This window comes from Mus musculus, chromosome 18 (genome assembly GCF_000001635.26).
Source record: "Mus musculus strain C57BL/6J chromosome 18, GRCm38.p6 C57BL/6J".
NCBI lineage: Eukaryota > Metazoa > Chordata > Mammalia > Rodentia > Muridae > Mus > Mus musculus.
Genome location: NC_000084.6, coordinates 7,919,304 through 7,945,810, shown reverse-complemented (window position 1 = coordinate 7,945,810; position 26,507 = coordinate 7,919,304). Strand labels below are relative to the sequence as shown.

General features: G+C 39.6%; 1 protein-coding gene and 1 pseudogene across 13 annotated transcripts in view; both read right to left on the bottom strand.

The window, feature by feature from the left end:
- Positions 12,255–13,083, bottom strand: Gm7502 (predicted gene 7502; annotated as a pseudogene).
- Positions 16,783–26,507, bottom strand: part of Wac (WW domain containing adaptor with coiled-coil) — a 60,204-nt gene continuing 50,479 nt past the window's right edge. For all 13 annotated transcript variants that reach the window (XM_030250418.1, NM_001282093.1, XM_030250417.1 and 10 more), the window contains 4 exons: positions 25,561–25,679; positions 24,203–24,389; positions 23,828–23,955; positions 16,783–19,741 (listed from right to left, as the gene is read on the bottom strand). In XM_030250418.1, coding sequence (XP_030106278.1) covers positions 19,672–19,741; positions 23,828–23,955; positions 24,203–24,389; positions 25,561–25,679 — 504 coding nt within the window. In that variant the 3' untranslated portion in view covers positions 16,783–19,671. The remainder of the gene's footprint in view (positions 19,742–23,827; positions 23,956–24,202; positions 24,390–25,560; positions 25,680–26,507) is intronic.

The following is a 26,507-nucleotide window of genomic DNA, read 5'->3' as shown; positions in this document are numbered from 1 at the left end:
TCTTACCAAAATCAATCTATGGACTCAGTGCAATACCCATCAAAATTCTTCACAGAAATGAAACTTCATGTGGAAAAACAAAAAAACCCAGGATAGAATAAACAATTCTCAAAAATAAAAGAACTTTGAGATGAGTCACCATTCCTGACCTCAAGCTGTACTACAGAGCAGAAGTGAAAGAAAGCACATGGTACTGGTACAGAAACAGACAGGTCGATCAATGGAACACAATCAAAGACCCAGAAGTAAACCCACACACCTATAGACACTTGGTCTTTAATGAAGAAGCCAAAAATATACAATGAAAAAAAGCATCTTCTTTAAATGATGCTGGTCTAACTGGTGTATGTAGGAGAATGAAAATAGATCTCTGTTTATCACCCTGCACAAAGCTCATGTCCAAATGTATCAAAGACCTCAACATAAAACCAGATACACTGAATCCAATAAAAAAGGAAGTAGAAAAGACTCTCAAACTCGATGGCACTGGGGCATATTTCCCCAACAGAACTTCAATGGCTCTGGCTTTAAGATCAAGAATTGATAAATGGGACCTCATGAAACTGGTAATCTTCTGTAAGGCAAAGAACATAGTAAATAAGACAAATCAGCAACCTATATATTGGTAAAAAATCTTCACTTACTCTACATTAGACAGAACATATATAAAGAACTCAAGAAGATAACCTCCAAAAACCAAACAACCCAATCAAAAAATGGGGTACAGAGCTAAACAGAGAATTCACAATAGAGGAATCTCGAATGGCTGAGAAGCATTTAAAGAAATGTCCAAAGTCCTTTGTCATCAGAGAAATGCAAATCAAAACACCCCTGAGATTCCACCTCACACCAATCACAATGGCTAAGATCAAAAACTCAGGTGACAGCACATGCTGGCAAGGATGTGGAGAAAGAGGAACAATCCTCCATTACTGGTCGTAATTGCAAGCAGGAATTTCCACTCTGGAAATCTGACGGTTTGTCAGAAAATTGGAAAGAAGACCCAGCTATACCACTCATGGGCATATACCCAAAAGATGTGCCACTATATCATAAGGACATGTGCTCCACTATGTTCATAGGAGCCTTATTTGTAATACCAGAAGCTAAAAACAACCCAGATATCCCTTAAGCAAAGAATGGATACAGAAAAAAAGTGGTTCATTTATACAATGGAAAACTATTAGCTATTAAAAACAAGAACATCATGAATTTTTCAGGAACTAGAAAATATCATCCTGAGTGAGGTATCTTAGACCCAAAAAAGACATACATAGTATGTACTCACTGATACGTGAATATCAGCCAAAAAGTACAGAATAAGTAGGATATAACCCAGAGACTGTAAGAAGTGTAACAAGTAGAAGGGTCCAAGTGAGGATGTTTCAATTCCACTTATAGGAGGTAAAGAAATAATCACAACAGCCAGAAGGAGGGAAGGACCTGGGTGGAAAAGGGGAGAGGAAGGGGAAAGGGAAACAGGATCAGGTATGCGGGTGGGGTACAAGAGAGAAGCCCAGAGGGTCAAGAGAACGAATGAATATAAACAGCCTTGTGGGGTGAAAGGATGGGAAAGTACCAAGAAAGTACCAAGACTCAGGAAGTGAGAAACTCTCAGGATTCAATGGGGGTGAGCTTAGCCAAAATGCCCAATGGTAGGGAGATAGAACTCGAAGAATCCACCTCCAGTAGATAGACAAGGCCTCAAGAGGAGGGAGAAGGTCTAACTCACAGTCAAAATTTCTGACCCAGAATTGTTGCTGTCTAAAAGAACTGCAGGGACAAAAATAGAGAAGAGACTGAAGGAAAGGCAGTCCAATGCCAGGCCCAACTTGGACTCTATCTCATGAGAGGGCACCAAGGCCTGACACTATTACTGATGCTATGATGTGCTTACAGCCTGGCATGGCTGTCCTATGAGAAGCCCTACCAGTATCTTAATATTCAATATTAAATTCACATTACTGACTTTATTGTGTTGGCTTTGACAATATCACCATATGCAAAATCATGTACATTCTAAACTACTTTGTACAGTTACTAGAACACCAGTTTGATATTACAGTGAAAGCACTTAGGTTATTTTATACTTATTTTCTTAGAATTCAGTCACATACTATTATTGTTAACCTTTGATGAATAGCAAACAATTGTCCAAATGTAAAAATCACTTCTGTTATGCCATAGCTAACAGTGTATGTAAGGGATAGAGTCAAATTTCAGTTCATGACTCATATTATATAGTGATATAATGGGTGTCTTGTTTATATATTCTAAAATACATACATACCCTTGTCACAAGTCCTGCTGTTAAGTGTGTTATTGGTGCTATAGCTTATCTCTCCATTAAGTGGTGGTATTCTTGTCTTTTCAGAAGTTGTTTAGTTTTCTGTGGCCCCATTTATTAACTTTCGATCTTATTGTATGTTTCCAGGGTCCTGTTCAGAAAGACCTTTAGTGTGCCAAGGAGTTATGTTTTTATCATGCACTCTCCTGTGTTATATTCATAGTTGCAGTTCTAATTTTGACAGACTAGATGCATTTGGAATTGAAGTCTGTAGAAAGTGGAGAGAAGGTCCAGCTGCAGTCTTCTAAATGTTACTAGCCGCTTTGTCCCTAACAATTCGCTCTCTCACTCCTTTGTTCCCTTACCTCTCAGTTCTCTCACTCCTCTCTCCTCTTCCCCTTCTCTTTGTCCTCCTCCCCTCCCCTTCTCCTCCCCTCCCCTTCTCCTCCCCTCACCTCCCCTCCCTTTCCCTCCCCTCACCTCTCCTTCCCCCCTCCCCTCTATCTCTCTCTCTCCTTTCTTTCTCCCTACATTTCTATAATAAAGTTCTTAAACCATAGAGTCTCTGCTCCATCAAGATCCGCTGCACACTCTCACAGGTGTTGGGAACTTCTTCCCTTATCCCTCTCTCCTATAACCCCGGGGCTACAGGGTGTGGCCCTGGGGCCCCCAGGTCGGGGGCTTCCCCTTGTCCACTCCCTGTCGAATGGGTCAGAAGCTTAGATGCCCACCCGGGACTGAGTGGAAAGCGTCTGGCAGCCCTCCCATGCCTGACTGACCAGAGAATAGGGAACTCTGGCTGGGTGGGCCTCTTCCCCAACCCCTTCCCCAGGGCCTCCCCCGGGCCTCTTTTTTTTTTTTTTTTTTTTTTTTAGTTCCCACAAAAAAACAACTGGATGTGGAACTCTGGATGGTTTGAGAGAATGAAATGCTCTGTTATTTATCAACATTTCTAAATTTCAGTCCAGTGCCATGATGATTTGCTGTTCTGTAAGTGCAACTTTAAATCTCTACGGTGAAACTTAGAGCACGTCTAGTTTCATTATTTTTTTAACATTATTGTTTTGGTTTTGATGGTTATTGCTTTTGTATTTGTGGTGTGTGTGTGTGTGTGTTTCAGTGTTGCTTATTGGTTTGACTATTTCTGTTATTTAATGTATCTATACAAAATCAAGTTTGTGGATATAATTTCTGTGAACATTTTACTATAATTCTGAGGAGGAAGTTGTTAAGCTTTTTTGGGTTTTTGTTTTGTTTTGTTTTTGGAAATATTATCATATTACAGCACTGCTCATTCCAGTTGTGCCAACTTCTGATAAAGTCTGCACATTCACACTAATATTTATGTTTTCATTTCACAGTTTGCTGATTTTGGTTAGTGTTTCAATTTATTATTATCATTTGAAGCTACTTGAATGATATTTTTTCATTGATCTGTCTCAATATGTTTGTAGACCATATATACATAGAGTGCTTTTTTCTGCCTAAAATTTATATCTTGTGGCTGTTCCAAATGTGTTTATCACCCATAGGTGTTTGCCCCTGGAGCTGTTGGGTCTTTCTTGTCCAGAGCATTTCATTTGTTCAGAGAACTTGTTTCACTTCTTCCCCTCATGATTTCTCACTTCCTTTCCTTGACTTATCTCAGTGCTCTAGTAAGGTTTCAAGTATTTTATTGAACATGAGGAGTGAGAATGGTTATCCAAGTGCTGTTTCTGATTTAGTGGAAGGGATTTGTGTGTTCTCTATGTAGGAGAACATTGTCTGGGATTACTGCCTTGACTCTGTGGAAGAAATGCTTTACTGGGTTCTAGGTTCTCTGGGGCTCAAATCATGAAGGGATGTTAGATTTTGTCGAAGACCTTCTCTACATATAGTGACGGTCTCATGGTGTGTCTGTGCTTGAGTCTACCTATGGCATGGAGGATATAAAAGTGGTGAGCCTGAATCGGACTTATAATAAAGAGTGATACTTCACATGACAAAAATAGTCTTGTCATACTTCCAGACATCCATGCCGAGGCGAAAGGTTTGTCTGTCCTATCATCACCAATGGGAGGATTTTGGTTTTCATTTGAGAAGAGAATAAGCTCATATATCCAATAGAACTGCCTACAAGGCAGCACTTGCTTCCAGACTGGATAATTTTGTTTGGAAGTACCAACCAAAAATAATCTAACTTTTTCAAACCTCAATGAAGAAAATGAAATTTAAAAATGCTGATCCAATGTGCTTAAAGGATATATATGTTCTAAGACCTATTGTTCCATGCAGATACAAGATGCTGTAAATTCCAAATTTCTGTAATCTACCAAGACACACAAAATATATGAATGTATGCCCTGTATTCTAAGACTATTGAATGTACACAAATTTGAATTAACAAAAGCCCACTTTGTGCAGAGATGTTTAACAGGGAATATTCCAGGTGAAGATCTAGTGTTCAATGATAGACCAGACAACAGAAAAAGACACCAGATCAGATACCAATAAATAGCATGTTTATGGAAGAATTTGAAGAAAAATTGTTCTTGGGTCAGGATGGGAGTGAGGATGGAATTTAGTGGTCAGATATTTTCCTGAGCTCGAGGGCAAAGATGTTTCCAGAATGTGTCCACTGCATGCATGTCAAACAGGGAGACAGTACTGGACAAATTGACATTGAGCCTAGGTTTTTCTGTTTGTCTTCACAATAGCAAAAGAGAGAATTAAGTTTTGGTTATTCATTATCTGTATTCATTTCATATCCTTAGAGAAATTCCAACTAAATGAGAAAAGTTTGTTATGTTGCATTATTTGAATTATTTGTGTTAAGTAATTTAGTTGAACAGGAGGAGTGAAAATTTTCTTCCTCATTCCCAATTTTAGTGGAAGTATTTTGTGAGTTCTCTATGCATGAAAATGTTGCCTGTGCATTTTCTGTTGGTTTTCAATACACATTTACTATACTTCATTGTAGAATTTTAAATCCAGAACATAAATTGTGTTTATAAACACCAGTAAGATTTTTCTGAAACATGTTACCAATACTAATTTGACAGAATATGAATGACCCTAATATCATCTAAGAAACTGCTAGAGAATATACTCATTTAACCAAAAAAGATAATATGAAAGATGCAAAAGGAATAATGTATGTAGAAAATAGTAAGTAATTTATTTTTTTAAATACCCATTACTTACAGTGTCTTTGTAAAACAGAACACTATTTTAATCAGCCAAAGAATTTGGAAGTACATGTGATAGGATCAGAAGATGCACACTGTCAACCTTGAACAACAGGTAATACTGAGCTAGTCATTGAGGAAGCTGTGCCAGATTTCTTTGATATTTGAGAAATATGAATAAGTAAGGAGGAAAAGGGTGGGGTAATAAGGGAAGAAGAAGTAAAATCAGGGAGTTAATAGACACAAATGTGATGTAGGTCTGTATTAGCCAGTGGAAAAATAGCCTAATTCTTAGTAATGCAGTGACGGAGTGGGTAATGTGGGAAGGATGTGAAATGAGCACTTCGTACTGTTTGAGAAGCACCATGTGCTTTCCACCTTTTATTTCTCATAGTTTAGATGGCAGCAAAGTAAAGTGTCTGATCAAATGGAGCTATATGTGGGTCACCACAGACTAATATAAACATACTACTCGTTATCCATGTATGTCGAGTAATTAATGTGACATTGTGCTGTTGCATCATTGACTAGTACCGTCTATTGATAATAAGAGAATCAGAAGGAATGGAAGCAATGATTTACACACAGAAGGACCTGCAATGCTACCACAGAACAGTTCCATTAGAAAATTAATGGCTTGTATTGAGCTAGCAGCCATATCATGCCTGGAATTCTGGTACTGTAGCACACATGATTCAGAGACGGGCAGCACTGTTGGTGATAATTAGTCCCTAGCAAGTCACACAGTAACACCCGGTCCTCTGAAAGCTAGCTAGTACAAACGAAGTATGAAACACAATCCCAACTTTATCTTTCCATGTCCTAAAACCAAATTATATGGCATCTTCAACAAACCATCACAATAATTGTTACTTGCTTTTTTTTATCCTTTTGTTTTTGAAGATAAATTTTTTAATTTATAATTATATGTATGTATCTTAGTCCCCTGTCTATTTCTGTGAGGATACACCTTGATGAAGGTATGAGGAAGCATTTAATTGGGTACATGCTTATACTTTCAGAAATTTAGCTCATTATCCTCAAACGGGGGAGAATAACAGCATGCAAGTAGGCATAGTGCTGTAGAAGGAACTAAAAGCTACATGGTGATACACAGGCAGAGACAGAGAGGGGCACTGGGCCTGACTTGAGGCTCTGCAACCCCTAAGCCCATCTTCAGTGAGTGACACACTTCCTTAAACAGGATCACATCTCCTAATTTTCTCTCAGATAGTGCTGCTCCTTGATGACTAAGCTTCCAAATAATGAATCCATGGGTGCAATTCTTATAAAATTTCCAAAGTATTTGAGTCTGGATTTGTGAAAAAGAGCAAGGATGCCTGTGGAGTCCTGAAAAGATCTTTTAATCTCCTAGAGCTGGAATTATAGTTAGCTGTGAACTGTCTAGCCCGAATTTTGGGAACTAAACTCAAAAAACCACTGTATACACTCTTAATGGCTCCTACATTTCATCAGCCCTTTAGCTGCTGTTTTAATAACCCATTCTTCCTTACCACTCACCCAGTCCAAGTAGGGTTATAAAGTAGGTCAAAAGTCCTTGCAATTGCTTTTCTTCAGTCCGGTGATCCATATTTTTGTTTGTGTAAATGACAGCACTGTCACTGAAAATTCTCCATGGATACCAATATTTAAGATTTTGGTGGGTGAGATCCTGCACTGTGACTTCCTTCTCTTTTTTTTTAAATTGGATATTTTCTTTATTTACATTTCAAATGTTTCCCCCTTTCCAGGTCTCTTCTTCAGAAACCCCCATCCCATCTCCTCTCCCCTTGCCTCTATGAGGGTGCTCCCCCACCCACCCACTCCCGTTTTCCCACCCTGGCATTCCCCTACATTGAGGCATCGAACGTCCTCAGGCCCAATGGCCTCTCCTCCCACTGATGTCCAACAAGGCCATCCTCTGCCACAGATGTGGCCAGCACTAGGGGTCCCTCCATGTGTATTCTTTGGTTGGTGGTCCAGTTCCCAGGAGTTCTGGGGGATCTGACTTAACACTGTTGCTCCCTCCACTGGGCTGCAAACCCCCTCAGCTCCTTCAGTTCCTTCTCCAACTCCTCCATTGGGAACCCCCATGCTCAGTTCAATGGTTGATTGTGAGCATCTGCCTCTGTATTTGCCAGGCTCTGGCGGAGCCTCTCAGGAGACAGTCATATCAGGCTTCCATCAGTAAGCACTTCCTGGCATCCACAATAGCATCCAGGTTTGGTGACTGTATATGGGATGGCTCCCCAACTGGGGCAGTCTCTGGATGGCATTTCCTTCAGTCTCCATATTTCCTCCTGTGAGTAATTTCTTCACCCTTCTAAGAAACACTGAAGCATCCACATTTTGGTCTTCCTTCTTCTTAGGCTTCATATGGTTTGTGAATTGAATCTTCGTTATTCCGAACTGTTGGGCTAATACCCATTTATTAGTGAGTACATACTGTGTGTGTTCTTTTGTGACTGAATTACCTCACTCAGGATGATATTTTTCAAGTTCCATCCATTTGCCTGCAAGTTTCGTGAAATCATTGTTTTTAATAGCTGTAAATGTACCACATTTTCTGTATCCATTCCTCTATTGAGGGACTATTGCTTGTATGTTTTTGCTAAAGTCTCCAAATATTCACTTCTGAGATTCTGATAACATCTTCGTGTGTGTGTGTGTGTGTGTGTGTGTGTGTGTATGTTTAATTTTTGAAACTATAATTTAATTACAGCATTTCTCCCTTGCCTTTCCTATCTCGATAAAATTTCACATATACCATAATCATGGGAGGCAGAGGGATGGAGGGAGGGACTTGTGGGTGAGAGAGGATGGGGAGGGGAAAAGGGGGGACAGGGTCAGGAATGGGGGGATGGTAGAGAAACCCAGCGGGCTAGGAGAATGAATTAAAATATGCAGCCTCAGGGGGATCCTCTAGAAAGTCCAAGAGACCTGGGGGATATGAGAGACTCCCAGGACTCAATGGGGATGACCTTAGATAAAATGTCCAACCATGGGGAGAGGGAAACTGGAGACCACCTCCAACAAAAGACAGGGTCCCAAGTGGAAAGACACTATCAAAATTTCTGACCCAGAATTGTTCCTGCCTAAAAGAACTACAGGGACAATAATGGAGCAGAGACTGAAGGAATGGCTGTCCAGTGACTGGCCCAACTTAGGATTCTTCTCACGGGTGGGCACCAAACCCTGACACTATTAGTGATGCTATGTTGTACTTACAGACAGAAGCCTAGCATGGCTCTCCTCCAGTAGGCTTTACCAACAGCTGAGACAGGTGCAGATACTTACAGACAACCATTACACTGAGGTCGGTGACCCCTATGGAAGTTAGGGAAAGGATTGAAGAGGATGGTAACTCCATAGGATGACCAACAGTCTCAACAAACCCAGATCCCTCAGAGTTCTTAGAGACTAAGCCATCAACCAAAGAGGTTGGTCTAAAACTCCCTGCACATATAGCAGAGGACTGCCTTATCTGGCCTCAGTTGGAGAGGATGTGCCTAATATTGTAGAGACTTGAGTCCCCAGGGAAGGGGGAATGCTGTGGTGTTGGGGGAGCACCCTCTCAGAGTCAAAGGGAAAGGGGAGTGGGATGAAAAACTGTGGGAGGGGGAACTGCAGAGGGAGGCAACACCTAGAAAGTAGAATGTAAATAAATAAAAATAATTAAAAAGAAGCAAGGCTGGAGAGATGGCTCAGTAAAGAGCACTGAATGCTCTTGCAGAGGTCCTGAGTTCAAATCTCAACAACCTCATGGTGGCTCATAACCATCTGTAATGAGATCTGATGCCCTCTTCTGGTGTGTCTGAATATACATTAAAAAAGAAATCAAAAAAAGAGAAGAAGAAAGCTAGCTGTAGTGTTTGTTGTACAGTCTCCATATGCTGAGAAAGTGCAGGCTTAAATGAATCCCAATTGGAACAGTTTGAAAGACTGAACCAAGTGACCTTGCTTAAAGTTGTTAAGAAGTTGCTTAAAGTTGCTTAAAGAAGCACATCTTTAGAGGAAATAGCATCTATGTAGTTGAGGTAGGATCAGGCATCCCAGCATCCTCAAGTGTGGATATTGCCAGGACTGCTTTTTTTTTTTTTTTTTTTTTTTTTTTTTGGTTTTTGGTTTTTGGAGACAGGGTTTCTCTATATAGCCCCTGGCTGTCCTGGAACTCACTTTGTAGACCAGGCTAGCCTCAAACTCAGAAATCTGCCTGCCTCTGCCTCCCGAGTGCTGGGATTAAAGGCGTGTGCCACCACGCCCTGCACCAGCACTGCTTTTTTGACCTTCCATTTGGCAGCATACAAATTTTACAAGCAATATATAGTTCTATAAAGATATTTGCATGGAATCTGCAGGGTGCACCGATTTTTTAAATTTTTATTTTATTTTTAATTTATTTTTTACACTCCATATTCCATTCCCTGCACCCGTATCTACCCTCCAACTGCTCCACATCCCACACCTCCTCCCCACCCCACCCAATCTCCACATAGATGTCCCTAATCCCCACCCCACCTGACCTCTAAACTCCCTGGAGCCTCCAGTCTCTTGAGGGTTAGGTGCATCATCTCTGAATGAACACAGACCCAGAAGTCCTCTACTGTATGTGTGTTGGGGGCCTCATATCAGCTAGTGTATTCTTTCTGTTTGGTGGTCCAGTCTTTGAGAGATCTCGGGGGTCCAGATTGAGACTGCTGGTCCTCCTACAGGATTGCCCTTCCTTCCCCTCAGCTTCCTTCAGCCTTTCCTAATTTAACAACAGGCATCAGCTGCGTTTGTTCATTGGCTGGGTGCAAATATCTGCATCTGACTCTTTCACCTGCTTGTTGGGTCTTTTGGAGGGCAGTCATGATACATCCCTTTTTGTGAGCTCTCCATAGCCTCAGTAAGTTTCAGGGCTTGGGACCTTGCCTTGAGTTGGATCCCACTTTGGGCCTGTCACTGGACCTTCTTTTCTTCAGGCTCCTCTCTATTTCCATCCCTGTCTTTCAGACAGGAACAATTATAGGTCAGAGATATGACTGTAGGATGGCAACCCCACCCCTCACTTGATGTCCTGTCTTCCTGCTGGAGGTGGGCGCTGTAAGTTCCACTGTTGAGCATTTCTAAGGTCCCTGCCTTTGAGGCCTGGGAGTCCCTCACCTCCCAGGTCTCTGTTCAGGGTGCACAGATTAAGGATTTTTTTTTTCTCTCTACGTTTGAGCAGGTGAAAGACAACTGTCTTTCTTCAGAAGTTAGTTTGGTCATATAATCAAACTGCACCATAAATCTTCATGCCATATGAAAGGATGGCATATGGTAATTCTGTAGCCAACAGGATTTATTGGCCATGTAAGGTGAAGTTCTGGCTGGAGACATACATATGTCCTAGTCTGTTTCAGAGTTGTTTCAATAGAGGGTTTAGCATTATACCTTTCTGGTCCATTTGGTCTTTTTAATTTTCTCCTTTTTTTTTTTCCTGCAGAGGGTCTCCCTCTATCAAACATGATCCTTATTATTTTGGAAAGAATCCAAAACCTTTTCTTCTTTCCTATTAATACAAATATACAACCTCTTTCCCAACATAGCATGTTCTTTGTCCAGCAGTTTGAAATTATTGGAAGAATAAACTGATTTAATCTAGCACACCATCTTCTACTCAGGTTTGCTCCATTTTGACCTCTCTCAAAGAGGATATGCATTACCATTCTAACCATTGAATATATAAGCATCTTTATTTTGATAATTTAAAACTGTAATCATTATTATTATATTTGAGATAAACTTTCTCCATGTAGCATGATCTAACTTGTATTAGTTTCATAAATTAAGCTGGCATTGAACTCACAAGGAAGCTATATGTCCCTACCTTTTACTGCCAAGTACTGAGATCAAAGGGATGGATATATTTATTTATTATCTGTGCATCCTTGAAAACATCAATTTTTATTTCTTTCTCCTTTGGAGATTACTATGTATGTGGACTTATTTAATCTTTTTCTCTCTTAATATTCTTTTCTATATTGAACTTTATTCAAATTCCCTTCCATTCAAGTGTATAAGCATATTCCCAAGTAAAATTGCATCTGCTTAGAGGCTGCTGCCTTAGGTCTATATGTCATATAGACTTAACTGGCTAGGGTAACTAGTTGTCCCATGGGAGCCCACATTTGAAGAGCCTAGTTGCTTAGATTAGCATTGACACCATACCTCATCGAGGGTAGCAAGTCCCCAGTCTATGTTATTTCTTCTTTAGACCATTGTCTGTCAGTGTATCTAATCGGATGCTATGATGACATATCACATTTAGACTTCAATTGGCATTAATCTTTTCTGTTGTTAAATTTAAAACAATATTTTCTATTACATTTATGTCCTCTAACAAAACCCATATTTATACTGTATTGCCAAGCAGATAATTAATGTGCAATACAGTTAATAAGCTCAATAGTACTATTCTTTAGAAGTTTCTCTTGTCCAGTGATTTCTGGATTCCTTATGTGCCTCAACCCTAACTCAAGGTTCTTCTTCTTTTCTTTTGCTTTCTTTTTCCTTTTCTTCTTCTTTCTTCTTCTTCTTCTTCTTCTTCTTCTTCTTCTTCTTCTTCTTCTTCTTCTTCTTCTTCTTCTTCTTCTCCTTCTCCTTCTCCTTCTCCTTCTCCTTCTCCTTCTCCTCCTCCTCCTCCTCCTCCTCCTCCTCCTCCTCCTCCTCCTTCTCTTCTCTTCTCCTCCTCCTCCTCCACTTCCTCCTCCTTCTCTTCTTCTTCTTCTCCTCCTCTTCCTCCTCCTCCTCCTCTTGTTCTTCTTTTTTTTTTTTTTAGCAGACTTAATTCATTTATTTTTTTTCTTGTATAAAAATCCTTATGTGGTAGCCATAGCTGGAGCCTGGGTCCTCTGAACAGAGACTCTGGTGTGGGTGTTCACTAGATGATCAATGAATTCCTGATAAGGAGACTTGGTGAAGACAGTCCCTTTCCAGAAGTCAGGGGTCAGGTAGCTGTAAGTATTGGAGATGGCATCAAAGGTGGCCTTGACAAAGTTGCCCAGGATGGCAGTGCAGCCTCTGGCTGAAGTGCAGCCGTCATCTATACCGGCTATCATCAGTAGTTTCTTGGGCACAGGAGCAGAGACAACACCAGTGCCTCTGGGGGCAGGGATGAGACACACCAGCACAGAGCCACAGCGGCCTGTCACCTTGCATGGAACAGTGTGGACTTGTCAATCTTGTTCCCCCAGTAGCCTCTCTGCACAGGGACGATGGAAAGCTTGGCCAAGATGATGGCCCCTCAGATGGCAGTGGCAACCTCCTTGGAGCACTTAACACCAAGACCAACGTGACCATTGTAGTCCCCAATAGCGACAAATGCCTTGAACCTGGTCTGCTGGCTAGCCCGAGTCTGCTTCTGAACTGGCATAGTTTTTAGAACCTCATCCTTTAGGGATGTACCCAGGGAAAAGGTCAATGATCTCAGACTCCTTAATGGGCAGGGAGAACAGGTAGATCTCCAAGGACTTGATCTTCATGTCCTTAAACAGGCACGCAGCTTGGTGACAGGGATCTACTCCTTGTCTTCAGCTATACCTCCACGAGCCCAAGGTCTCGACCAGAGCCAGGGCAACAGCCTTAACAACAGCCTCGACCACAGCCTGACTTTATTGTGTAGACCAGGTTGGTGTAGAATTCACAAAGATATGCCTGTGTTGTCTCCTGTGTCTGCTATTTGAACTCATGCAGTTTTTGCCTTCCACCTGATTCCGGCTGCAACACCCAACCTAGTGCTTTATTTCTGCTCTCCGTGAGTGCAGAGCATTAATTCCCACACGAAGGGACAAGGCCGACCTGCTGTGCCAAGCTTGGGAGAAGCAATTGTGGTCTCTGGGAAGTCTCTGCCAACTTGGCCATCCTCCGCTGCACTGGCAGCCTGTGTGTAACCTGGAGCTGATTCTTCCCCTTTGGCAGCCGCTGTGCTTTGCCCTGGAGAATCCCAAACCTGTGTTCTGATTGTAAAGAGTTTACAACTCCTTTAAAAGCCTTCTGGCCGGGCGGTGGTGGCACACACCTTTAATCCCAGCACTTGGGAGGCAGAGTCAGGCGGATTTCTGAGTTTGAGGCCAGCCTGGTCTACAAAGTGAGTTCCAGGGCAGCCAGGACTACACAGAGAAACCCTGTCTCGAAAAACAAAAAAACAAAAAAAAAAAGCTTTCTGTATTATCTCTCTGCAGGTTCCTGATCCTTGGCTAGGAAACCTCTTCCCCATTCCTCTTGTGTTGTTCTGGGAAACTTTGGCTTTGCTCTGATTTTGTTCTTTTTTTTAAATAGACCTGCTAGCCTGACTTTCCCACCTTTAACCTGGGCGTTTTCAGGCTGCAAACCTAGGTTCTAATTACTGTAAACTGGCCGCCATCTCTGTTCCAATAGAGGCACTGTTAGAACAGCAGCTTATATTTGCCTCTTTGGCTTAATAAGTCGAGGGTGGAAGGATAGGACCCAAAGGGTAAAGGTGCTTTAGGCACAAAGCCTAATGACATGAGTCCAAATTTAATTCCCCACATAAAGGGAGGGAAGAACTGACACCACAATGGTGCCCTCCACCAGTGAGCAGGCACATGCACACCCATACACAACTAGTAAATACAAGTTAGGAATGGCAAGAAGGCCCAGTTATTAAAGGATAGGCACATCATCAAAACTAAAAATGTAATATGAGAAGAGAGAGAACACTTGTATATAGGGGGAGTTGTGAAATGCATGAACAGAAGGGGGCACTACCTGAAGGAAAAAAACAAATGGGAAGCAGAGATGATTATTAATCAGTTATGATGTGTATAATCAGGTTATAAAATCCTACGGTACACAAAAAAATTCTCTTCCCTTTTGGTGTTGCAGGAAATGGCCCAGTGCTTCCACCTAAGGTCTGCCAATGTAGGCACTGAGGAGGGAAGGTGAGAACAGAATTCTGTCAGCTTCAGTGGGCACCCTGGTTAGTAGTGACTTTCACACTCACGTGTACCTATCCACAGGCCCAGCTTTCTAACATTTTAATTCCCCTCTTAGCCCATGAGTCTGCCTGGGGGTGATTAGGAAATGTGCTTGCTTGCACTCATGTGCTCTTATATTCCTTTTACCATGGCCATCAGTTCTTGTATCATAGAGGAGGGCTGTGTGGAAAAATTTTCTGCCACTTTAAAACCTGAGGCCATCTTCACAGTTTCAGCATCAATTCATCAATTGTAGGACCTTTGGAAATCCACTTCTGGAACTTATCCACAGAAATACAGCCTTAACAAGTGAGTGTTCTGTGTGACTTAAAATATAAAATAGCCAAGAACAAAGGTGAAACTTGGTTTGAACTTGTCCATGGGGCTATCTATTCTAATAGTGCATTTTATGTTTCCCAGAACATTGAGCACATACACCTGCTGAGCTGGGCCATGTGCTTGGGGGCGGGGGGAGGGGGGGGGAGGAACGGAACTGTCAGAGGGCAGACTGGGAGGGGGACTAATGGGTGGACTGTAACCAAAGATTAAAGATTATTTAAAAATAACAAACAAAAAAGCAAGTATACTGTTCTTATCCTAAATGTCAGAAGGAACTAGTTGGGTGAATGGGAAATCATGTGAACCAAAAGTCTAAGTCCACTATCTTGGGAAACCCAGAGCCACCACTTCCTCCCTTGCCTCACACCATTAAACCCAAGGTGGTCCAAGACTTCCTGGTTCATACCCCATAGGTGATCCCAGGAGTGGCAGTGTCTTAGTTCTCATTGGCTAATTTACTCCCAATGGAGCATATTATTACTATAATTTACTATTATATAGTGGCTATTCCTGGTTGTCAACTTTATCTATCTGGAGTGAACTACAATCCAGAATTAGAAGCCTCACCAGTGATACTAATCTGGAGGCTGGGAGATACAACTTTCTGAGCTGGATCTTGAGGCATAGTGGCTATGAATTCCAGAAGATTAAGACAGGGAGATCTCTGGGTTCAAAGGCATGATGGCTACACCTACTGCTGGAGACCTACATAACGATATTGGAAGATACACACTCCCTCTCTTGTATGCATGCATTGTGGGGCTGCGCAACTGCTAGATTCTTGGACTTCCATTCACAGCTGATGCTGACCACTGTTGGGAGTAAATCATCAACCAACTCCCTTAATATAGAGACTACCCGTAAGTTCTGCAACTCTAGAGAACCCTGCTACACTCCCTAGCTCACAGGCTTCTGCTACATGCTCAGTTGATTCCTCCTGCCCCAAAGAATTATCTTACCATGCTAATAATGAAGGCCCATTGGGAATTTATTATTTGGTTGTTTTTACTAGACTCGACCATTAACAAACTACTTCATATCTTTGTTGTTCTTTTCTTGCCTTACCAGTACTCAGAAGAAAATCATAGAGAAATAAGATTTTAATAACCTTTGCAACTTTAATGTCCTAAAGCCAAGACAGCTGTAATTCACTCAACATTAAGGAAATATTAGGTACTCAAGACAAAATGTATAGGGTACGGTGTGGTGCTGTTTTAATTGGAGTGGAGAACTGGACGTACTATGGACAGCAAGATTTCCTACTTCTACTAAGTGTGAAGCACCGAGTTAGTGCTCCAGGCTTAACTGAGTAGTAGACCTGGCAGATTCTCTAAACCTGCAGGGTGTGGTTTACTTCCCATGCAGGCAAGGGATGTATAAAGCAATAGAATGAGGGGCAACAGCCTATGAGAACCTAAAGCAGAAACAGAAAGGTCAGGATATGCCAGGATCTTGATTGATGACAGCAGAGTGGACTGCTAAGTGGCTTTGAATGAATTTTGAAAAGGCAAAGCTGATGGGTAGGTTATACATGGCAAGGAGCAAAAACTTGGACTTGAGTCTTAAGTAACAGGGAACCTGTTATAAAGAGAACTTCTATAGGTACTCACCTCATGAAGGCAAAAGCTACAGATTGTGTGGTGAGGAACTCATAGACCCAGTTCAGAGGCCATCTGAATGTAATTGAGTTTCTCCAAGGCATAAACCATAGGCAAGCTGGAGGCAGCATACCCCAAAGCGCAAGGATTCAGGACAGACAATGAAGTATAACAGGACCTCTACATAAAGTCTAAACAAGCCCTTTGGGGGAACGAGAAGAAATGGAAATCAAAGTCTGGATTCATACATACAAAAAGAGCACTGTCCTGGACCTGCATGCCTATAATTCCAGAAATAGTCATTCAGACTGTGGGAGAACATTTAAACACAATTAAAAGTAGCTATCTAGATCAAGTGTTTTAAATTTTTTTCAGAAATACACAAGTTTGTCCTGAAGTCTTTTTTTCACAATTCTGAAATAACTGCACCATAGAGTCAAAACATTTTTTATTACTTTTTCGTATCCTTTTGCACACTTATGTACAAATACAAGAATAAAAGCAGTGTTTACAGGTATTGAAAAGAACTCTGGATATTTAAACTCAGCACCTAAACACAGTAGCTTGAAGCAGGAACTTCAAGGCTCTGGTAGGTGAGTAAATGGTCTTTCCTGCATGTTCTTCTTCTTTGAAGAATTCCCTTAGAGCTACGGTATTTATACAGAATACAAAATAGGAAAAGCAATCTCATTTGCTTGTTTTAAACACTTCCTCCATAAGATTATTTTACAAGCATGAAATAAACATAATGCCATCTATTTAGGGAGCAAAAATCTTATTTTTTTTTTAAAAGTTTGAGTAGAGTATTTTCTATTTTTTTTTCTTTAATTTACAGTCCCAAGCTTTAAAGCTAACTTAAGACTAAATAGAACAAGAAAAGGACCCATGCTGGTTCTTTGGGGAAGATTTTTCTAACAGATTTATCACAACCCTGTGGGTAAGAGCAGTTAAAGTTTAAATACTTTGTAAATAGGCAGGAGGGAGAGAAAGGTTTTCTTGAACTATGCAGAATTTCTATTTTCAAATTCCTTAAACTTGGTTACCTGTTCAGATTCATGGCACCTAAAGATAACCCAGGATACTGAGCCTGCTCTAACAGATATGCCTCAGTCACTTCAGGAGGTGAGGAGCCAGACACATGCGGATAAAGGGCAATGTTTAACGTTTTACTACAAAAATGCAATTGGATCAAATATTACAAAATACTTCAAAAAATATCAAATTAAGCATTTTTTCTAAAATATGTAACTAATCCACTTAGGGCTATAAGCATTAAAACAAACAGGGAGCGACATAGATGGTGTGCTGACAACAGAAATAACTTATGCAACTCACAAGTCAGCTTCTCATGACCAGGAAATGGTGTCTTCTTACAGTACAAACCTGTAGCCCTTTGCCCCATTAAGACAGTGTAGAGGATTTCGCTTGACCTAGCTCTTCAAGACACCATTAACACATATAGGAACAGTTCAGCAAATGGCAATGACTGCACAGGCTTGAACCTTTTGTCATAACTCTTGACATTTGTCTTTTCTTAATGTTTAAAAGCACTTGAGAGTAACAAGGGGAAGTCAACTCCCTATAAGCCTGTGCTTCAGCAAACACCAATACTATCTTTTCAGATTTATTAAACTTACAGAAGTCTTAATGTTACCTTCTGTAGCTTAAGTATAATTAAATAAAGTCAAAGCAAAGAAAGTTTTGATTTCAGTGTTTCAGAAAGTTAACATTGATTCTGATGTAAAATAAAAATCATCTCTTGGTGATTGTAGATCTAGAAGAAAACATCTGCCCCAACAATGCAATTCTTAAGTCAGATGTTACAATTTTGATACATACAAAAACAGGATTTAGTACAATGCTGGAAGTGTCATGTTAAGGTCATGTTGACTAAAATTTTTAAGCAAACGGGTTAAAAAAAAAAAAGCCAAGGTAGCTTTATAGTAGCAATCGTTTCTTTTTTTATTTTAATATACTTTAGGAAACACTATACAAAGCTGAGATGTCCCATGTTTCTGGGTACAGCAAGTAACTCAATGACACAAACTGTTTTGTGATGTTAGGAACAACAGTCAGCACCAGACTTGAAAAGTTGAGTACAGCACAGACATCCTTCAAAATGAAGTGTCAGAGCAGCAAGACAGCTGAACCAAGCTGAACAAGTGATGCCACTGAGGAAGTGCTTCTTCATTCTTGTTCAATTTCACTTTCATTAAATATCCTTTACACAATTATGTTAATGTACTTTAAACAAAACCTCCCTATAAGGAATTATTACTTGTAATAAGATATAAATATTCAACAAGAATAGTTTTGATAAAGAATCCTCATGTAGTTCAAATTCTAATATGTACCGGCCGAAGGGAAAAAAAGTAACAAAATGTGTTTGTTTAAACATGTTTATTACAACAGATACAATTCACATCTGACTAGCTTTGTTTCTCCTTTCCCCTCCCACAACCATGTTCATTGGGCCACTTCCTTGTATTTGAGCAGTTAATGTACTTTCAGCACACTTGCCCAGCAGTACTTCTTAAGTCCATTCTTAGGTGAAAATGGATTTCAATAATTTATACAAACGTGGGTTATGCTTGCTCACTGCGACTTCCAGCTACTGTACATAGGAATGACAAGGTTATAGAAAAGTGCCACAGCAACAGTGCCCCAAGAAAGGAAAGGGGGCACCTTAAAAAAAAAAAAAAAATGGATAAAATCAGGCCAAGGGACTTCAGAGGGAATGGAACATACAGGAAATGAAAACATATCTTTGCAAAACAAATGGAGCAGCACTGCTCTTGATCAGGTGCAAGTGCTGATCAGTTGTCTCATGATATTTGTACACTGCTCATAAGGTTCAAAATCGTATCCTCAGACACAGATCACCTGGCGCTTGCACTGGATTTTTGAAAATGCAAGATTTCTAAATGATAAATTAACCCCCCCCCCCAATTTTTTCTTTTTCTTTTTTTAAAAAAAGCTAATTTTGCAGACAGGTTTCCATGTAAAAGGCTAGGTATTTAGCCACCTCAGCATTGATTAGTTTCAGATGTCTAAGCTCTGTTACACATGGCTTCCCATGGCTTCACTCTACAAAACATATTTACAACGTGAAGATACATCTACAAGAAATCTACATTTCAAGGGTTTTACAAATCAATCTTGTATCTTTCCCCTGAATTGACTCTCACAGACCCCGTCCCCTTGTCATTTCATTTGCCCAGCTTAACGGTCCATAGTCTACTTAAATGCAGCTCAAAATGTTATGACTGGGCAATAGATTTACAGTTCCTCTAAGAGATCATGTGCAATTATTCACATCTTCAAACCATGAAGGAATTCTGATTTTTCAGCTTTTCGAGTTCCTTAATTTGTTGTCTCAAAAATAGTATCCTGAAAAATAAAAGTAGATATTAAGATCTGTTACCAAAAAAAAAAAAAAAAAAACTTTGTAAATATTAAATATTTATACCGAATAAAAACATTTTAGTTGATAGTTAAGAGTATTTAACACCCAAGGAGCTGAAGGGGTCTGCAACCCTATAGGTAGAACAACAATATGAACTAACCAATGCCCCCAGAGCTCATGTCTCTAGCTGCATATGTAGCAGAAGATGGCCTAGTCGGCCATCACTCGGAAGAGAGGCCCCTTGTATTGCAAACTTTATATGCCCCAGTACAGGGGAATGCCAGGGCCAAGAAGTGGGAGTGGGTGGGTAGGGAAGTAAGGCGGGGGGGGGGGGGGGGAATAGGGAACTTTCGGGGTAGCATTTGAAATGTATCTAAAGAAAATATCTAATGAAAAAATAAAGAGTATTTAACACATATACTAAAATACAGGTAAGCTAGAAATATTTACTTCAAATATACAGAACAATTTGAAATTTATGTGTAGTATAAGCATTAAAAAGAAGTTAGGTAATAAGTATAGGGTAAATCTATACCTCATTTATTCTTGCTTATTGATTCAAATGTACACCTAAGAAAAATTTTTTTCCTCCCAAACATACTTAAGTTTATTCTCTACCTATAATAGATAGATAGATAGATAGATAGATAGATAGTTAGTTTAGTTCAACCAGGACAGCTCCAGATGTTCCAATCTACTCTCACAGACACAGATGTTTCTACTTGACCTGTTCCTTCCTATCTCTGGAGACTGGACCAATATCTCCATACCCATTGTCCTAGATTCCCCAGAGACAAGTCGTCCCAAAGTCAGCAGGACGTAGCAAAAGATCACCACAACCCCATTCCTGTTCCACCACTGCCTCTTATTTTTTCCTTTTGTCATTAAACCAAAACAGGGGAATACTGACATTTTGTCTAGGCTCTGCCCTGCAGTTACCTGGCGACAGGTGTGCCTGACTCACTACAAAAGGGGCTGCGTGCTCCCTCCGCTCCCCACCCCTTGCTTTCTTGCCTTCTTGCTCTGTCCCTTTGCCCCTTAACCTCTCTGTGCCCCTTTTGTCCCCCTCCCCATCTCTCTCCACGTGCTCATGGCCAGCATCTACTACTCCTCTATTCTCAACTCCCCTCCCCATTCCCTGAATCAACTTTATACTCTACACTATACCATAATACGGCTGTCCCTCAGGAGAAGGGATGCCTCAGCATGGGCCTGCAGAGACCCCCCTTTCCCCACACCTGACTGCACACCCACTAAACAGATTCCTTATCTCCTTATCTTTTTATAAGACACAACACTTATAATATTGTTAAGATTAGAATTAAACAGAGGCCAAAATTACTACAAAATAATTACTATAGATGTAGATACATGAAACTGATGTCAAATAAAATGTATCATTTTGAAATTGCTAGTTGAGGTATTTTGAGTGTGACAAATTATCCTAAGCCTCTTTCAGTGAGACATTCAATGAGTATCACAATATAGACAAAGAATATATACAATTAAACTACAAATTAAAAATGAAAACCAGCTCTGGGAGTGTAACTCCTGATAAAGTGAGTGTCTGCCTGGAATCAATCTTTAATCATTCTCCCATATATACTTTTAAAGTGGAACATCAACTGACACACACACACACAGACACACTTAAGAGCTATAACACAAATTCCACAGTAAGACAGTCACAAATTCGATAGAATCTATTCTCTCATGTGGATTACAGTATTCAATGCCTGTACTAACACTGAATTATGTACTGACTTGTTATCTGACCAGAGAAAAAAAATTTTTACGATTTTTTTATACATGTGTGTACACTGTCCCTGTCTTTAAACACACCAGAAGAGGGCATCAGATTCCATTACAGATGGTTGTGAGCCAACGTGTGGTTGCTGGGGATTCAACTCAGGACCTCTGGAAGAGCAGCCAGTGCTCTTGACACTAAGCCATTTCTCCAGCCCCCAGGGAAATGGTTTTATTAACCAACTGAAAAAGTCAAATGGCTGCCTATTTGAGTGGTAGAGCTAATTCCTAAGCAATCCTACAATGAAAGAATTCCAGCTGATACTTAAAAGTAATAAATATCACTAGATTAGCACAAACTAGAAAAAAAAAAAATCAAGATTCCAAGTTAACAATAAATCACAACCCGGTGCATATTTAGATTGGAGACAACAATAAATATTTCTCCTGAATCATGATATACATAGACATACATGATGTCACTAAGAAGTATGCTCTCAAACCACACGTTCTAAATATACCTAAGCTATCTATTACCAGATAATATCATAAGCACAGGGAAAGCTAAGATTGCATATACACTCCATCTGGCTACACAGCCCATCATCATCTTGATGTTCAAAGGATCTAAGAATATAAACAGTAATTTTACTGACCCAATTTTTAATCATACACACTATATATATAAAACTTAATCAAGAGGGACATATCTAATTAGCTACCAGCAACATCTCATTTTTAAAGTAACATATCCTAGTGGAGCATAACAGTTATAAACCAAGGAGTATAGCGTTCTATCAACTTAAGAAAAACCTCAATAAAGCGACTATGAATTAATGAAAAACCAAGACACTGTAGCATGCCACAGGCCAACGAAATTATAAAAATATTGGTAGAACAGGATATGATTAGATTACGAAGACCGTAATTTGACTCTTAAATGATTCCCACATCAAAAAGCACATGAACTTCACCATCCTGAAGTAGATAATCATGTGGTTCTTCCCATAAACTTTCTGTTCACATGCTTATCTTATCTGAAGACATTCACTCACAAGCTGTCCCTTCTTTATTTAGGGTTAAAACCTCACCACCCACAAATGCACCCTAATAGAACAACTGTCATATCAAATCACCTAGACCTTTTGTGTTATTTTTAATCTCGAAAAACTCAGGAAATGAACTTCAGTGTTCTTTGTTGAATGGGCCCCTTCATGTCCCTCTTGTCCTGCCTCTCCCCATGATATAAAACATCATACTGTACAGTATAAATAAGCTGCACATGGTATCCCCCAACTCTTACTCATGCAGTCCCTTTCTTGTGTATCAGATTGTCATGTGCAGTATTGAAAAAGCTATTATTTTCCTAAATAATAACCCTAACACAGGTATGATGCTGGAAGTTCCATGACACCTATAGATCCCCAAACTTCCAAGTCACAAAGTGTTACCTTAAATGAATAAAAAGAGAAGACTGGTTAACTTAAAAAGAAAAACAACAGGCTAGAGAGATGGCTCAGCCAGCGGTTCGAGCACTGACTGCTCTTCTGAAGGTTCTGAGTTCAAATCCCAGCAACCACATGGTGGCTCAGAACCATACGTAATGAGATCTGTCGCCCTGTTCTGGTGTGTCTGAAGACAGCTACAGTGTAAGAATAAATAAAGCTTTGGGCCGGGAGAGAGAGCACAGGTCTTGAATTCAATTGCCAGCAACCACATGATGGATCACAACCATCTGTACAGCTATAGTGTACTCACATACATAAAATAAATAAATCTTAAAAGAAAAAAGAAAAGAAAAACAACAACAAAAAATACTGTGGATCAGTAAGCTTTAGAAAGAATTTTCTTTCTAGAAAAATGACTAGCAAGCAATTAAGAACCATGCTAATTTTACTGCTGGAACCCAAAGTGCAAAAGCTAACACCTGTGTGGGTAACGTTGAAGGCATTAAATTGAGTGGTTTCCTATTAACCATTTTGTGTCTAGTGGAGGATTTTAAAATGAATGGGCAGGGAAAAAGCACTATACTTAGTTCTAGAAAGACAACACATTTCAGGGGCTAGAAAAGAACGTGTCTGCTAAGAAAGCACTAAGTGCACAAATGTAAGAATCTAATTTTGTATTCTCAGCATATATATTAAAAAGCCAGGTGTGACAGTATGTATCTGTGATTCCAGTATTGGAGAAGCAGAGGCAGGAGATCTCTCAGGTTTGCTGGCCAAATCTGACTTCATAAGGCCATTCAAAACCATTAAAAAATATATATTTTTAAATATTATGTAGAAACATACATACACAAACACACAAAGTGAAAAACTTACCTCTGCTCTCGCAAAGTTGCTTGAATTTCACATACTCGAACTAATGATCTCAAATTTTTTAACTCAGTACATATTTCTGACATATGTACACTTCCCATATTATGGGCTTCTTCACGCAATCTTGATGCCTACAGTTAACAAATTGAAGCTCAGATAAAATATGAACATACACAAGAATGTAAGAGAATAACACTAAAAGTGCATCTACATAATCCCAGCACCCTAGCAGATGAAATGATTAAGATATTCAATCCCAAGCCAGCTTCATGTTTACACACTAACTTTCAGACCATCATTACACAGAAGAAAAAAGGAGAAGGAAAACAGTGGAAACGAGGGGAGGAGAAGAAGAAACACGACGAGGGAGAGATATACCTGTTTCTCTGCGTGGTCTGCAGGCCACCCTTGAACATGCTTTATGAGATTATCATTGAAGTGCGCTGCTAGAGTAGGTGTTAATGAGCACGCAGGTCTAGCAGATGCATTCTGTGGTACAACAGTTGCAGTTGATGCATTACTACTACAAGTATGATTTGGACCAGGTGATGGACTTCTCTGGCTACTGCAAGACAAGCAAGTGAATGTATAGTGGGCATCTAGATGGCATGAAAAGTCCTAGAAACACTATGTATACTTTAAATTATCTAAATTCTTAAAATATATCTACATCTACATCTATATATACAAACACACTATCAAATACAACTGCTGGTCCAAAGTATATAATGTATTACTCAACAGCGTTTGGAACATTAGAGTTTTTATTTAAATTTGAAACTTCAAACAATAGCAGAACAGTTAACCTCAGAACAAACACAAAGTGAAGGTCAAATTTTCAGTCACAAATATCAGGTACGTGTGAATATTTTATAAACACCTAATTTACAGCACATATGTATCTGTTAAGTATCAAAATATTCTTGAATCAAGACTATGAAATAACATCAGGCCAAACATAAGCATGTCACTGGAGGACTCTGAACAACTGATAGAATGAGACCAAAAAAGGAGCACACTGAGATTAGTTCTCTTCTTTGAAATCTGGCTTGGGGACACACGGTAGTGAAAACCAAAATCCCAATCTCCCAAGTTGATTTCCTACCTGCTTCACCAGACTTGGCTCTGAGCGGATTTTAGTAACCGCCTAAACTAAATTTCTGAAAGGATTTTCATCACTGAAGATATATTTAAAGTAACACGGCATCCTCTAAACATTATTTAAAATAAGAATTTTCCAAAACTGTTCTGAGCAATGGCAACATTACTGACTTCTAAAGGGATCATTTTGAATGAAGAATTTCTCATTTCAATGCATAAATTCTGAAATACTTGTTCAGAAAGCAAGTATACACAAAAACAATTCAAAATGAACACAGAATACAATCATAATATAAAAGTGATCTGTATAAGGTAAGACTTAAAGACTTTAGGAATGTGTAATATCAATTTCGGAGGTGGAGTTTTTTTTTCTTTTACTTCATCAATACTATGAGTAGGCTACAGAGCAAATGATGACATCATATGATTTTCTTGTGTAAGTACCACACATTATTCTCATCTAGCTACATTTTAAAGAAGCCCATATTTGTAATCTGTGTGACTTGTTCAGTCAAAGTCATCCATGGACCTGTCAACAAATTCTTCTGTAATGAAGTACTGTTAGGTACATCTTGCTCATACAACACACAATGCCATATTAAAAATAAGTAAGAACACAGTCTCAACCAACTAACCTTAAGCGCTGAAGACTTCGAGGAGAAACAGGATCATGGCTCTGCTGCTTGTCAGCAGTTACAGGCTGCTGTGTAGCCGAATGTGACACTGGTCCTTGCTTAACTACTGGAGTACTAACCTACAATGTCAAAATCTGGTGAGACAGGCTTCTATCACATGAGAAAATTAGATTAAAGGAATTCGTATACAAGTAACATTCTCCAGAGGTGAACAGAGTTCTCAAATCTTGCTTCAATACATTAATACTGGTAACTCAAACTTTTACTTATACATATATCCACACATCTACATTATAAGCGTAAAATTAGCAGTTTTCACTAAGTCAAATTAATGTTGCTTTGTGTATACATTTGCCCATGTATGTGTGATATAAGTATTAGATCCCTTGGACCTAGCTAGCTCTGTGTATCTATAAATCACGGAAATTAAATGCTGGGATCAAAACTCCTATCTCGTTTCAGTAATTACTCGACAACTTAGTCATGTCTCTGCCCCTAAAGTTAAATTTTAAATCATTCTTTTTACAAAACATCTGACAGCAAAAATCATAAAAGCTATTACTAATGCCAGCAGTTTTCTAATATAGCATTTCTTTTTATGACTTCTATAAAAATACACATTACTGGTACACAGATACTCTGATTTCAAACACATATCAATATGTTTGCAAGTATGTATACTGTATGTGTTCTATGAGATATCATAAAAAAGTTACCCTATAGACAGATAAAACAAGAGGCCCATAACTAAAAATGGTGAATAGACATCTAAATACATACACACATACAAAGACAATGATACACACACACATATATATTCAGATGTCCTAAACAAAAAAGAAAAGCTTTAATAACTCAGAAAATTTCTTACCTTTATCATTAAAAACAACAACAACAAAAAGAAAAAAACCAAGACCAAATATGTACAAGCTCTAAACTTCACTTAC